Source organism: Hemitrygon akajei, chromosome 7 (genome assembly GCF_048418815.1).
Source record: "Hemitrygon akajei chromosome 7, sHemAka1.3, whole genome shotgun sequence".
NCBI classification, from domain to species: Eukaryota; Metazoa; Chordata; class Chondrichthyes; order Myliobatiformes; family Dasyatidae; genus Hemitrygon; species Hemitrygon akajei.
Window position 1 is genome coordinate 61,143,640 of NC_133130.1, and position 15,213 is coordinate 61,158,852.

At 42.5% G+C, this 15,213-nt stretch overlaps 1 protein-coding gene across 18 annotated transcripts in view; it reads right to left on the reverse strand.

Annotated features, from left to right (window-relative positions):
• Positions 1-15,213, reverse strand: part of LOC140730487 (girdin-like) — a 282,300-nt gene that overhangs the window by 160,367 nt on the left and 106,720 nt on the right. For all 18 annotated transcript variants that reach the window (XM_073050988.1, XM_073050990.1, XM_073050989.1 and 15 more), the window contains exon 8: positions 10,470-10,636. In XM_073050988.1, coding sequence (XP_072907089.1) covers positions 10,470-10,636 — 167 coding nt within the window. The remainder of the gene's footprint in view (positions 1-10,469; positions 10,637-15,213) is intronic.

A 15,213-nucleotide genomic window follows, 5' to 3' on the forward strand; every position in this document is an offset into this window, starting at 1 on the left:
ACAAAAAGAGGTGACAGTAGAGCTCAGCTCAAACAAAACAGTCAAGTGAAACAACGTGCAGGTAAAATGTACAACTGTAGGATATGCAGCAAGGATATACATCAAAGAGCTCTGTCCAGCAAAAGAAGTGAAATGCCACCAATGCAATACAGTTGGCCATTATACAAGCCAGTGTCATTCATAAGCAGTTCTTCAGTACATCAAAGATGAAGGGAGAGTTTTACTTGGGGTTCTAGATTCAAATAGACAAGGCTGGTGTACTACGACTCAGTTGCAAAATGAGGCAGTGACGTTCAAAATGGATACTGGGGCATATGTCATAGCTGTCCCCGATGTCTGTTCACAAAACTGGCAAAGAAAACAGGCATTACACTAAACCCACCAAAGAAAGTGTTCATGGGGCTAGGGAAACATAAGTTCAGCTAGAAAGGAATCTTCCATCTATTAAAAATGAGAAACAGTTAAAAGAGGATATCTATGTTGTTCAGAATCTCTTCTCATTAGAACTGGGGCAACGTGCCATCGAGAAGCTGAACCTCATTGCAGGGTTGGAATCGCAAAACATTGTTCAGTGGCACATGTACCTGGAGTTGTTCACAGGGCTGGGGTTACTGAAAGAGGAATACCTTATCCAACTGAGGCCAGAAGTGACACCCTACCCTCTGACCACAGCAAGGCATATACCAGTCCCATTGATGAACAAAGTCAAAGCTGAACTTGAGACAATGGAGATGTTTGACAACATAACTACAGTGAATGGACCTACTGACTGATGTGCAGGCATTGCTCCTGTTCCCAAGCCAGATGGCACCGTGAAGGTCTGTGTTGATTTCACAAAAGTGAATAATGCAATGAGGCGGGAGAAGTTTATTCTGCCCTCTGTTGAGAACACATTGAATATGCTGGGTGCAGCAAAGTTCTTCACCAAACTAAATGCAAACTCATTGTTCTGGCAGATCCGTTTAGCTCCTGAGTCACAGAATCTCACAACCTTCATCACACCCTATGGAAACCTTGCCTTCAAGAAACTCACTTTTGGCATCTCGTCAGTCCCTGAACTCTTTCAGATGAGGATGAACCAAATTTTGGAGGAACTGGAAGGAATAGTCTGCCTCATGGACGATATATTCATCTTTGGAGGCTCAAGTGAGAAACACTACAAAAGAGTGGAAGCTGCCTTGGAGAAGCTGAAACAGACTGGAATCACCCTGAACAAAAAGAAATGTGAATTTGCAAAGTTGGAGGTGAAGTTCTTGGGCCACCAATTGTCCTCAGAGGGAATGCAACCAGATTCAATCAAACTGGCAGGAATTTGGAATATGGAACAACCTACAAATCTATCAGAGATCTGCAGTTTTTCATTGGCGTGGTAAACCACCTAGGAAAGTTCAATCCAGTTTTGACAGAAAAAACAAAAGCCACTACGTGACCCCCTTTGGAGAAACATTTGGATCTGGGGCCACCACAGCAGAAGTCATTCTCATCACTTAAAGCAGAGCTCATTTCTCCGCCAGCATTGGTGTTGTTTGATCCAAACAAAGCAACCAAGGCCTCAGTAGATGCTTCTTCCTTTGGCCTAGGGGAACTGTTCATGCAAAACTGCAGTGCTGTATGGAAACTGGTGGCATGTACATCAAAAACACTGACTCCAACAGAACAGCATCATGTGCAAATTGAAAAGGAGATGCTGGTTCTCATGTGGGCTTGTGAATGCTTCAGCTGCTACTTGATTGGCATTAAATTTCTCCTTGAAATATATCACAAACCACTTGTTAGCCTTTGCAGCTCAAAACACTTGGATGACTTACCTCCACGTCTGCAAAGATTTAGAATGAGGCCTATGACATTGAACATGCCCCTGGCAAATCTTCCACAACACGAGAAACTCTGTTGAGGATGCCATGAAAAAGAGAGTGGACAGAAGCTGACTCGGCCCTCATGAAAGATACCAACATCTACTTAGCTCTGGTACACAAAAGTTTTCCTGCATCACTGAGTAAACTGGACGAAGTTCGTGCTGAGTTGAAAAAGGACCAAATCTGTAGCAATGTCATGCAATACTGTGAACATGGGTGGCCAGCTGTTCCAAGAGTAGTAGAGTAGAACTCAGGCCTTATTGGCTTGAAAGCTACACACTCATCATTCTTGATGGTTTGCTGCTAAAGGCTCCCAGACTCGTTATTCCTGCTTCTATACGTGCTGAAATCATTAGTGAAATCCACTAAAGACATCAAGGCATCAAAAAATGTCACTTGAGAGCAAGGCAATCTGTGTGAGCACACAGCTGGGACACTATGTAAAGCAATGTGAAGCATGCAGAAATCTGCATAAAAATCATGCTGAACACCCCTGTCCCACAGAATACACAGACTTTCCATGACAAATTGCAGGCACAGAGATTTCCATGCTGGAAGAGACAAATATCTTTTCACCATAGATTACTAGTCACAAAACACTGAGGTTCCAAGTTGTCCTCCTATATTCTCAGCAGCAGTTATACAGTACCTGAAAGCTGTATTCATTTGCCATGGAATACCAGACACACTTGTGTCAGACAAAGGGCCACAATTCAGCTGCTCGGAATTCAAAGCCTTTGCTAGGGATGATGAGTTCAAACACCAGACAAGCAGTCCACAGTATCCACAGGCAAATGGAGAAGCAGAAAGAGTAATGCAAACTGTTAAGAATCTCCTACTGAAGGCAAAAGACCCCTATAAAACACTACTGGCTTATTGTTCCACAACACTTACAAATGGCTACAGTCAATCAGAGCTGTTAATGGGCTGGAGGCAGATAACAAACCTGCCCGCTCTTCCTTCTCTTCTCCAATCTCAAGTTCAGCAGCTCAATTTCTGAACTGGCAAATCAATACATTTCAGGTGAGTCCATCCCTGAAAATCCCTCTGTCGTGGAATGTTCAATTTGTGCAAAACATACTTTCACATACATGTTAGGTAGCTCACAATAGTTTTCACCATCTAAACCAGCCACTTCCAATCCTGAAACAATGTAGCTACTCGTGATCTTCTCTTGACCCATGGTGCATAAGAGAATGCGTGTTCTTTTTCATGTAAGGTTGAGCTTGTTAATGGGGTCCACTGTGCAGAACACTGCTGTACTTTCTTAAACAAGAGAAAATCCGCAGATGCTGGAAATCCAAGCAACATACACAAAATGCTGGGGGAACCTAGCAGGCCAGGCAGCATCTATGGAAAAGAGTACAGTCGACATTTCAGACCGAGACCCTTTGGCAAGACTGGAGAAAAGAAAGCTGAAGAGTAGATTTAAAAGGTGGAGAAAGAAGAGAGAAAAACACAAGATGATGGGTGAAACTTGAAGGGGAGGGATGAAGTAAAGAGCTGGGAAGTTGATTGGAGAAGGGGGAGTCAAATAGAACAGGACAGAAGGCCACGGAAGAAAGAGAAGGGAGAGGAGCACCAGAGGGAGGTACTGGGCAAGTAAGGAGATAAGGTGAGAAAAAAAGGGATGGGGAATGGTCAAGGTGGGGGCGGGGGGCATTACCAGAAGTTAGATAAATTGATGTTTATACCATCAGGTTGGAGGTCACCCAGACAAAATATAAGGTGTTGTTCCTCCATCCTAAAAGTGGCCTCATCATGACAGTGGAGGATAGATATATCGGAAGGGGAATGGAAAGTGAAATTAAAATGGGTGGCCACTGGGAAATCTCACTTTTTCTGATGGATGGAGTGTAGGTGCTCGAAAAAGCAGTCTCCCAATCTACCTTGGGGCTCACAATATACAAGAGGCCATACCGGGAGCACCGGACACAGTGTATGACTCCAACAGCCTTACAGGTGAAGTGTTACCTCACCTGGAAGGATTGTTTGGGGCCCTGAATGGTAGTGAGGGAGGAGGTATAGGGGCAAGTGCAGCATTGTTTTGCTTGCAAGGATAAGTGCCAGGAGGGAGATCAGTGCAGAGGTACGAATGGATAAGCAGAAAGTGGGGTGGGGGGGGAGAAGAGGGGGGAAAGTTGTGCTGGGTGGTGGGATCCCTTTGGAGATGTTAGAAGTTGCAGGGAATTATGTGCTGGACGTGAAGACTGGTGGGATGGTAAGCGCAAAAGACAAACCTATCCCTTGTAGGGTGGGGAGGGCAGATATGCGTGAAATAGAAAAGATGCAGTTGTGGGCAGTGTTGATGGGGGAGGAATGGAAGCCCCTTTCTTTGAAGAAGGAAGCTATCTCCTTCATTTTGGAATGAAAAGCCTCTTGAGAGCAGAGGCAGAGGAACTGAGAGAAGGGGATGGAGTTTTTACAAGTAACAGGGTGGGAGGAGGTATAGTCCAGAAAGCTGTGAGATTCCATGGGTTTGTAATAGACATCAGTAGATAAGCTGTCTCTGGAGATAAAGACAGAGCAATCAGGAAAGGCGAGGGAGGTGTTGGAAATGGACCAAGTAATTTTGAGGGCAGGGTGGAAGTTGGAGGCAAAGTCAATGAAGTTAACGAGTTCTGCATGGGTGCAAAAAGCAGCATCGATGCAGTTGTCAATGTAGCGTAGGAGAAGTGCAGATGGACACCAGTGTAGGCTTGGAACATAGACTGTTCCAATAAGTACTCCTATACTGTTGGGGGGTGGGGGGGGGGAGGACAGCCTACCTGGGGGAAGCAGCAGTGGCCATGCCTCTGGCACAGAGTCTAGCCCTGTGGCTCAGAAGGGTAGGGAAAGTAAGAGGAAGGTAATAGTGATAGGGGACTCTATAATTAGGGGGTCAGACAGGTGATTCTGTGGATGCAGGAAAGAAACTCAGATGTTAGTTTGCCTCCCAGGTGCCAGGGTCTGATTTGTTTTGGATCGCGTCCAAGATATCCCGTGGTAGGAGGGAGAACAGCCAGAGGTCGTGGTACATATTGGTAACAATGACATAGGTAGGAAAAGGGAAGAGGTCCTGAAAAAAGACTACTGGGAATTAGGAAGTTGAGAAACAGGACTGCAAAGGTAGTAATCTCAGGATTACTGCCTGTGCCATGCGACAGTGAGAATAGGAATAGGATAAGGTGGAGGATAAATGTGTGGCTGAGGGATTGGAGCAGGGAACAGGGATTCAGATTTCTGGATCACTGGGGCCTGTTTTGGGGCAGGTGTGACCTGTACAAAAAGGACGGGTGGCACTTGAGTCCCAGGGGGACCAATATCCTGGCAGGGAGGTTTGCTAAGGCTACTTGGGAGAGTTTAAACTAGTATTGTTGGGGGGTGGGAACCGAACTGAAGAGACTGGGGAAGAGGAGGTTGGCTCACAAATAGAGAAAGCTTGTAGACAGTGCGAGAGGGAGGATAGGCAGGTGATAGAGAAGGGATGCGCTCAGATCTAAGGATTCAGATGTATCCATTTTAACTCAAAGAGTGGTGTGAACAAAGCGATTGAGCTTAGAGCATGAATCAGTAGTTGGAGATATGATGTGGTGGCCATTACAAAGACTTGGATGGCTCAGGGACAGGAATGGTTACTTCAAGTGCCGGGTTTTAGATGTTTCAGAAAGGACAGGCAGAGAGGCAAAAGAGGTGGGGGCGTGGCACTGTTGATCAGAGATAGTGTCATGGCTGCAGAAAAGGTGGTCGCCATGGAGGGATTCTCTACGGAGTCTCTGTGGGTGGAGGTTAGGAACAGGGAGGGGTCAATAACTTTACTGGGTGTTTTTTATAGGCTGCCCAATAGTAACAGAGATATCGAGGAGCAGATAGGGAAACAGATCCTGGAAAGGTGTGATAATAACAGAGTTGTTGTGATGGGAGATTTTAATTTCCCAAATATCGATTGGCATCTCCATAGAGCAAGAGGTTTAGATAGGGTAGTGTTTGTTAGGGGTGTTCAGCAAGGTTTCTTGACACAATATGTAGATAAGCCTACAAGAGGAGAGGCTGCACTTGATTTGGTATTGGGAAATGAACCTGGTCAGGTGTCAGATCTCTCAGTGGGAGAGCATTTTGGAGATAGTGATCATAATTCTGCCTCCTTTACAATAGCATTGGAGAGAGATAGGAACAGACAAGTTAGAAACGCGGTTAATTGGAGCAAGGGGAATTATGAGGCTATCAGGCAGGGAATTGGAGGCTTAAATTGGAAACAGATGTTCTCAAGGAAAAGTACAGAAGAAATGTGGCAAACGTTCAGGGGATACTTGTGTGGAGTTCTGTCTAGGTACGTTCCAATGAGACAGGGAAGTTATGGCAGGGTACAGGAACCGAGGTGTACAAAGGCTGTAATAAATCTAGTCAAGAAGAAAAGCTTACGAAAGGTTCAGAGAGCTAGGTAATGTTAGAGATCTAGAAGATTATAAGGGTAAAGAGGAAGGAGCTTAAAAAGCTAATTAGGAGAGCCATAAGGGGCCATGAGAAGGCCTTGGCGGGCAGGATTAAGGAAAACCTCAAGGCATTCTACAAGTATGTGAAAAGCATACTTATAGATAAGACGTGAAAGAATAAAACCTATCAAGTGTGACAGTGGGAAAGTGTGCATGGAACCAGAGGAAATAGCAGAGGTACTTAATGAATACTTTACTTCAGTATTCACTATGGAAAAGGATCTTGGTGATTGTAGTGATGACTTGCTGCAGACTGAAAAGCTTGAGCATGTAGATATTAAGAAAGAGGATGTGCTGGAGCTTTGGAAGGCGTCAAGTTAGATAAGTCACCGGGACCGGATGAGATGTACCCCAGGCTACTGTGGGAGGTGAGGGAGGAGATTGCTGAGCCTCTGGCAATGATCTTTGCATCATCAATGGGGACGGGAGAGGTTCCTGAGGATTGCGAATGTTGTTCCTTTGTTCAAGAAAGGGAGTAGAGATCCTTTTTCAAGAGGATACAGGTTTAAGGTGCCGGGGAGTAGGTACAGAGGAGATGTCAGGGGTAAGTTTTTTTACTCAGAGAGTGGAATGGGCTGCCAGCAATGGTGGTGGAGGCGGATCCGATAGGGTCTTTTAAGAGACTTTTAGATAGGTACATGGAGTTTAGTAAAATAGAGGGCTATAGGTAAGCCTAGTAATTTCTAAGGTAGGGACATGTTCGGCACAACTTTGTGGGCCGAATGGCCTGTATTGTGCTGTAGGTTTTCTATGTTTCTATGTTCCACAGTTTTAGATTTACTACTCACAGTGACTACAATAATTGCAAAGCTGCTCCTTTAGCCTTAGAATGAAATTGTGACTTAGTTTTGTTTATACCTTTGTTTATTGCTGGTGATGTAGCATCTTGTATATTCCCAAACACTGGTTGTGCAGCATCTTTACTTGCCTGTCTATAAAATCAACATTAGTGAAAGTAATCTTACGGGTTGTGTCTTTCTTGCAGTTTACAGATCACCATTCTCCATTTATTCCTAAGCATATGGGGCAATTTCTTTATGACAACTGACATTTTAGCAGGCATGTTCAACTGATACATGTACTGTACTTCTTCCATGGCATTGCAAAAGCTTCTAACAAAAAGACTATCGTCTTGAAGAGCTTTCACGTCTTCAGATTTCTTAGGTACCCCAAAAAAGAGCCTTTTCCATGTAGGCCGATGCAATTTTCTGTTCAATACCAAAAGGTTCCTATCGTCAAGCTTTAGCTTTCAGATATCCTTTCTTAGGATCAACATGATAGCAACTTCTGGCAAACTCTAGTGTACTGTTCAAGGAAATAGAAGCAGAGTGGGTACAGCCCAGTCCATCACAAGTAAAGCCCTCCTCACTATTGAGCATGTCTACAAGGAGCACTATCAAAGGAAAGCAGCATCCATCAACAAGGATCCCCACGATCCAAACCATGCTCTCTTCTCACTGCTGCCATTAGCAAGGAATTACAAAAGCCTTAAATCTCACACCACCAGGTTCAGGAACATTTATTACCCTTCAAATATCACGCTCCTAAACCAGTATGGATAACTTCACTCACCTCAGCACTGAAATAATTCCATAATTTATGGACTCATTTTCAAAGATTCTACAACCCATGTTCTCGGTATTATTGATTTATTTAATAATAATAATAATAATAATAATAATAATATTGTATTTGCACTGTTTGTCCTCTTTGCACATTGGTTGTCGGTCTTTGTGTGTAGCTTTTCATTGATTCTATTGTATTTCTTTGTTCTACTGCAAATGCCTGCAATAAAATGTGTCTCAGGGTAGCATACAGTGACATATATGTACTTTGATAATAAATTTACTTTGAGCTTTGAAAAGATATATTCCCACAACTTAATTTATTTTCGAGTGCAAACTATTTGATTGGTACCCACTTTATTGTTAACTTTCTGAATTACTAATGTAACTCTGTCTCAGTTAATTTAATAATGCAATAATACTGTTTCTTTCATATATTAAATTTACATACAGTTTTTAAACTATTAACTTGTTGCCTATTTTCTAACCTGTTGGTGTTTATTTCTGTAAGAATTCAATGATTATGGTATGCATAATGGTCTGCACTTGTGCTCTATCAATTAATTTATTCATTGACAGCTATTACTCAAGATTCAAGTTTATTTATCATGCATATATTGAAACATATAGAGAGATACCTCGTTTACGTTAACAACCAACAAAACAAAAGTGTGGTGGGAGCAATTTGCAAATGTCATCATACATTCCAGCACCAACATAGTATGCCCACAATGCTTGGCACAAACAGAACACAACAAACAACAAAAGAAACAAAGTAAGCTCTGTTTCTCCTTTCCACACACACACAAACACAGTCTTTTAACCCCAAAACAGGTCATCATACTTGGTCTCCAGTGAACTCAGATTCGGTCTTGGAAATGCAGACATTGGCCCTCATTGCTCCTGCCCGCATGGAATGCTGACAAAGCAATGACACTGTGGGGAAGTGGCACCAGCCTTTGTCCATGGCTGACATCCACCTGACCCGCAGGATGTCCCACATTCACATCACTGGCCTTCAAGTGGAAAGCAGAGACTTAAGACTCAGGCCTGACTTCTAATTCCCCCACATCTCTTCCTAAACCTTAAAATTACCCCTAACTCTCCTCTCTGCCTCCAAAGCCACCCCCATGAACCAAAATAAATTTAAAAAAACAATAAAAATTGAGCCTCATCCTCAATGGAAGTGGCAGCTTCCATCTAGTCTGATATAATACATTTTCTGATAACATATTAACTTTATCGTTTGGCTGATGCCTCTGCTGGATTAATTCATCAGTGCTTGCTTGTGGTGAAATGCAAAGACAATGCCAACAGAAGGGGATAAGGGAGCTTAGAACTAGTTTTTACTCTTGCACTACAACTTTAAAAACTTTATGCATTAATCCAAAACCCATTAAAATATTCCATATATTAACTGATAATCTGAAGCCTTGTGAGAGACTCTGAAGTCAGTTGGAAGAAGGTTCCATGGTCTGATGAAACTGAAACTGAGCTTTTCAGCCATCCAACTAAATGCTATGTTTGGTATAAACCAAACACCACACATCATGAAAAACACACAATCCCTACTGTGAAGCAAGGTGGTAACTACATCATACTGTGGGGATGCTTCAATGCAGCAGGCCCTGGAAGGCTTATGAAGGTAGAGTGTAAAATTAATACAGCAAAATAAAGGGAAATCCTGGAGGAAAACCTGATGTAGTCTGCAAGAGAACTGCAACTTGGGAGAAGATTTGTTTTCCAGCAAGACAATGACCCAAAGCATAAAGCCAAAGCTACAAAGGAATGGCTTAATGTCCTGAAGTGGTCAAGTCAGAGTCCAGACCACAATCTGATTGAGAATTTGTGGCTGGACTTGAAAAGGGCATTTCACTCATGATCACCATGTAATCTGACAGTGCTTGAGCAGTTTTGTAAAGAAGAATGCGGAAAAATGCAGTGTCCAGCTGATGGAGACCTATCCATATATGCTGTAAGTGCTGCCAAAGGTCAATACTGACAGTGAAGGTGAATATTTATGCAATCAATTATTTTGTATTTTATATATGTAATGTAGATCATTTGTAGAGATCTGTTTTCACTTTGACACGAAAGAATATTTTTTTTGGTTGTTGAGTGTCAAAAAAAAAGCCAAATGAATTCCACTGAGATTCAATGTTGTAAAACAATAAAACATGAAAACTTCCAAGGGGCATTAATACTTCTTATAGGCACTGTATAAACTCACATGTTTTCTGACAACCCTACAAGACTATTTTAAAGACTTTGCATTCACATAGGGAAGCAAAATGTGGAAAACAAGATCTGTGCTTGTAGAACATTATACGCTAAAGCAACCTCAAATACATTTGGCTTGTTCTTTTTTATATCAATTACTATTCTGTATCAGGTAAAGACAGTCATTTGGCTTAACCTTTTAACAAATGGAAAAACTCCTCATATTTGTATTTTATCCTCAGTGATAAACCTCATTCTTCACTAACCATTCAATAACAGTTCTGGAAGTTTGTGTAATTTTCAACATATTTAATTTCTTGTGCCCTTAAATCTTCAACTCTAATCCATATGCTTACATCTCTTGCCTGATCCTTCGGAGTTTTGCTTTAGTGTCTGCCAGTTCAACTGACAGATGCTGTCGGCTCTCAGTTCGCTGCATTCCTGGTGAACCAGTAGGTGACTGAGCTATTCCACGAACTGGAGACTGGGAGCAGTCACGCTCCTGTGCAAGACGCAATATTATCTGTAAATAAATAATAAACTTAATTTTATATCCACGTACATTTTTATATACAGTGGATTCTGGTTAATTGAGCCACCCTGGGACCAGTACATTTTGGCCCAATTAAGCAGCTGGCTCAAAATAGCTAAGTTACATGGAAATAGTTAAAAGATCTAAAAAAAAAGACAAGCAACTGTCTAACTAAGTAATAAATCATGGACTTAAATGAAATACAGAACAAATTAGAACACTGCCAATACTAGATAGAGGCAAAGAAGCTGTTTCCACTGGTAGGTGAGACTAGAAGTAGGGAACATAGCTTCAAGATTTGGGGGAGTAGATTTAGGACAGAGATGAGGAGGAACTGCTTTTTCCCAGAGAGTAATGAATCTGTGGAATTCTCTGCCCAATAAGCAGTGGAGACTACCTCAGTAAATATATTTAAGACAAGGTTGGATCAATTGTTGCATAGTAGGGGAATTAAGGGTTATGGGGAAAAGACAGGTGGAGATAAGTCCGTGGCCAGATCAGCCATAATCTTATTGAATGGCAGAGCAGACTCGATGGGCCAGATGGCCTACCCCTGCTCCTATTTTTTATGTTCTTATGTACTACTACTACAATACTATAAAACAGTGCATTAGCTCCTATTGGAGGAATTTCTCCAGTGTGTTCTTTTGATTGACTGTAAATGAACAATCAGTGTAGACACCTAGTGCAGATAATGGACAGTCTTCATTGCATTCCTGTATCAAATAGTGTCATAATCCAACAATAATTGAGTAGAATTAGGTGAATGATTTCTTCGGCAGTTTGAATGGGGTACGACTGCGCAAGCGTGTGAAGGTCAGCCCGTGAGACAGCGGGAGAGTTTAAAAAGCGAGTAGATTAACGGAGCGGACAACGGAGTATTGGGAGACAAAGTAGGAAGGCTTTGGCTTGAGAGGCTTCGGCAAGCAGGGGGGACGAGCTTGCTCCCAGAGGGGTAAGGCTGGGTAAGCTCCTTTAATTAATCTAATTAACTTAGAAGTAAGTAATGGAGGCAGCAGTTAGGGCAGTCGGATGCTCCGTTTGCAGTATGTGGGAAGTCAGGGTGAGCACAATTGTCCCTGAAAACTACACCTGTAAAAGGTGCATCCATCTGCAGCTCCTGACGAAGCGAGTTAGGGAACTGGAACTGGAGCTGGATGAACTTCGGATCATTCGTGAGGCAGAGGCAGAAATAGACAGGAGTTTCAGGGAGATAGTCACCCCTAAAAGTCAGGAGACAGGTAGCTGGGTGACTGGCCATACTCATCAATAATAAGTATACTTTTTTTGGATACTGTTGGTGGGGACGACCTACCAGGGACAAGTTGCAGTGGTCGCGTCACTGGCACTGAGACTGGACACTCAGCTCAGAAGGGAAGGAGAGAAAAGAGTAGAGCAGTAGTGATAGGGGATTCGTTAGCTAGGGGGACAGAAGAGGTTCTGTGGGAGAGATCGAGAATCCTGGATGGTCTGTTGCCTCCCTGGTGCCAGGGTCCATGATATCTCGGATCGAGTTCTCCATATTCTCAAGAGGGAGGGTGAGCAGCTCGATGTCATGGTCCATGTAGGGACCAATGACATGGATAGGAAGAAGGAGGAGGTCCTGCAAAGAGAGTTTAGGGAGTTAGGTACAAAGTTGAAGGACAGGACCTCCAGGGTTGCAGCTTCAGGACTGCTACCTGTGCCATGTGCTATAGAGGCTTGAAATAGGAAGATAATGCAGCTAAATATGTGGCTAAGGAGTTGGTGCAGGAGGGAGGGCTTCATGTTTCTGGACAATTGGGCATTGTTCCAGGGAAGGAGGGACCTGTTCCAATGGGACAGGTTGCACCTGAATTAGAGGGGGACTAATATCCTTGTGAGAAGGTTGGCTCGTGCTGCTCCGGGGGGGTTTAAACTAGATTTGCAGGGAGAGGGGAACCAGAATGTTAGAGCAGATAGTGAGGTGGAGGAGGATAAAGGTCATGTGAGAACTGCAAGTATAGTGCAATGAGTAAAGCCAGATCTAACATATAAAGAGGCTTTGAGGAAAGAGAAGCAGAATAAAGCGTGTAAAGGTAGTATGATAGAAGGGCTAAAGTGCGTGTACTTCGATGCAAGAAGCATCAGGAACAAAGGTGATGAACTGAGAGCTTGGATACATACATGGAATTATGATGTAGTGGCCATTACAGAAAATTGGCTGGCACCAGGGCAGGAATGGATTCTCAACATTCCTGGATTTCAGTGTTTTGAAAAGGATGGGGGGGGGGGGAGGGGAGGAGGGGTAACATTACTGGTCAGGGATATTATTACAGCTACAGAAAGGGTGGGTAATGTAGCAAGATCATCTTTTGAGTCAGTATGGAGTGAAGTCAGGAACAGGAAGGGAGCAGTTACTCTATTGGGAGTATTCTCTAGGCCCCCTGGTAACAACAGAGATACCGAGGAACAGATTGGGAGGCAGATTTTGGAAAGATGCAAAAATAACAGGGTTGTTATCATGGGTGACTTTAACTTCCCTAATATTGATTGGCACCTGATTAGTTCCAATGGTTTAGATAGGGCAGAGTTTGTTAAGTGTGTCCAGGATGGACTAGGGGGCATGCCATACTAGATCTAGTATTAGGTAACGAACCGGGTCAGGTCACAGATCTCTCAGTGGGTGAGCATCTGGGGGACAGTGACCACCACTCCCTGGCCTTTAGCATTATCATGGAAAAGGATAGAATCAGAAACGACAGGAAAATTTTTAATTGGGGAAGGGCAAATTATGAGGCTATAAGGCTGGAACTTGCACGCATGAATTGGGATGATAGTTTTGCAGGGAAATGTACTATGGACATGTGGTTGATGTTTAGGGATCTCTTGCAGGATGTTAGGGATAAATATGTCCTGGTGAGGAAGATAAAGAATGGTAGGGTGAAGGAACCATGGGTGACAAGTGAGGTGGAAAATCTAGTCACGTGGAAGAAGGCAGCATACATGAGGTTTAGGAAGCAAGGATCAGATGGGGCTATTGAGGAATATAGGGTAGCAAGAAAGGAGCTTAAGAAGGGGCTGAGGAGAGGAAGAAGAGGGCATGAGAAGGCCTTGGCGAGTAAGGTAAAGGAAAACCCCAAGGCATTCTTCAATTATGTGAAGAACAAAAGGATAACAGGAGTGAAGGTAGGACCAATTTGAGATAAAGATGGGAAGATGTGCTTGGATGCTGTGGAAGTGAGTGAGGTCCTCAATGAATACTTCTCTTTGGTATTCACCAATGAGAGGGAACTTGATGACGGTGAGGATGTACTGCCTGAGTCAGTGGTGGAGGCAGATACACTAGTGAAATTTAAGAGACTACTAGATAGGTATATGGAGGAATTTAAGGTGGGAGGATATATGGGAGGCAGGGTTTTAGGGTCGGCACAACATTGTGGGCCAAAGGGCCTGTACTCTGCTGTACTATTCTATATTCTTAATTTGACCAGTAGAGTAATTTTTTCAGGAAGTGTCAAATCATTTTGTTGCATCTTGGCAAGGGTCTGAAATCTTTTAAAGAGAAATAAAAAAAACAAAATGATCAAAAATCACTTCGTTTTGAATTGGCATCCGTTGGCCCAAATGGGTAACATAAGCACACGCAATTGATGCTATTTAGTAACTGTTCACTCTTAGCACAGTGTGATGACTAACAGCCACACAAATGTACACAAGTGAAACTGCTCAGAAACAGTCTCCTGTCAGCATAGCATCCCAAATAAATGGAGGGAATCTCGACTATATTCTCAATTTGTTTTTATTATTTAATAGTTGTCCCAAATAACTGCCTGCCCCAATTAACTGATGGTCCCATTAACCAGAATCCACTGTAATACAAAAGTGAATATTTATTTTACAGGAATCTAAATTCAAAAGAAAAATTTATATGTCATCAGTACTTGCAAAAATTACTGGAAAGTTAATGTTCTGTAAATTTGATGCTGCACACCTGAATATTCTCTTTAAGTATCCCTTGCCCCTTGCCTCTAGCCCTTCGTGAACTAATTCCAGACTTGCTTTTATGATCATAATTTTGAGATAGTCACAAACGAGCAGCTACAGGTTAGTATGTTAATTGGGCAGTGTGGATTTGCTGGATCTGTTTCCATGCTGTATCTCTAAAATAAAATAAAAATATCTTTATGGCTTGCATTAGACCTCCAGCAATTCCTTGTTATGAACTGTAATATTCAATAATCAGATTTGTCATACTATCAGTGAGTCCTTCTCAAATGATTTTAGACCAGGAAAATTAACTGTGTGTTGAAACAGTATTGCTTGGTTCTCACAGATAATCCAACTGACCACTTTTCATGCGAGCACAACCATGGTTGAAAAGTATCCATTTAAATTTAAAATGTCCTTCTTGAATAATGAACTATAGTTGAGAATAGCTACACTCCTACATTGTGCTGGTAATACATATTACACATAAATAATCAGACCTGCCTCTATTTAGTGCTCAAAGTTCTATAAGCATATTACTTTTTCCAACAACTTAAATGGTGAAAAGACAAAATTTAAAGGAGGGAAAAATAAAGTCATAAATATAGATGTCAGAAAAA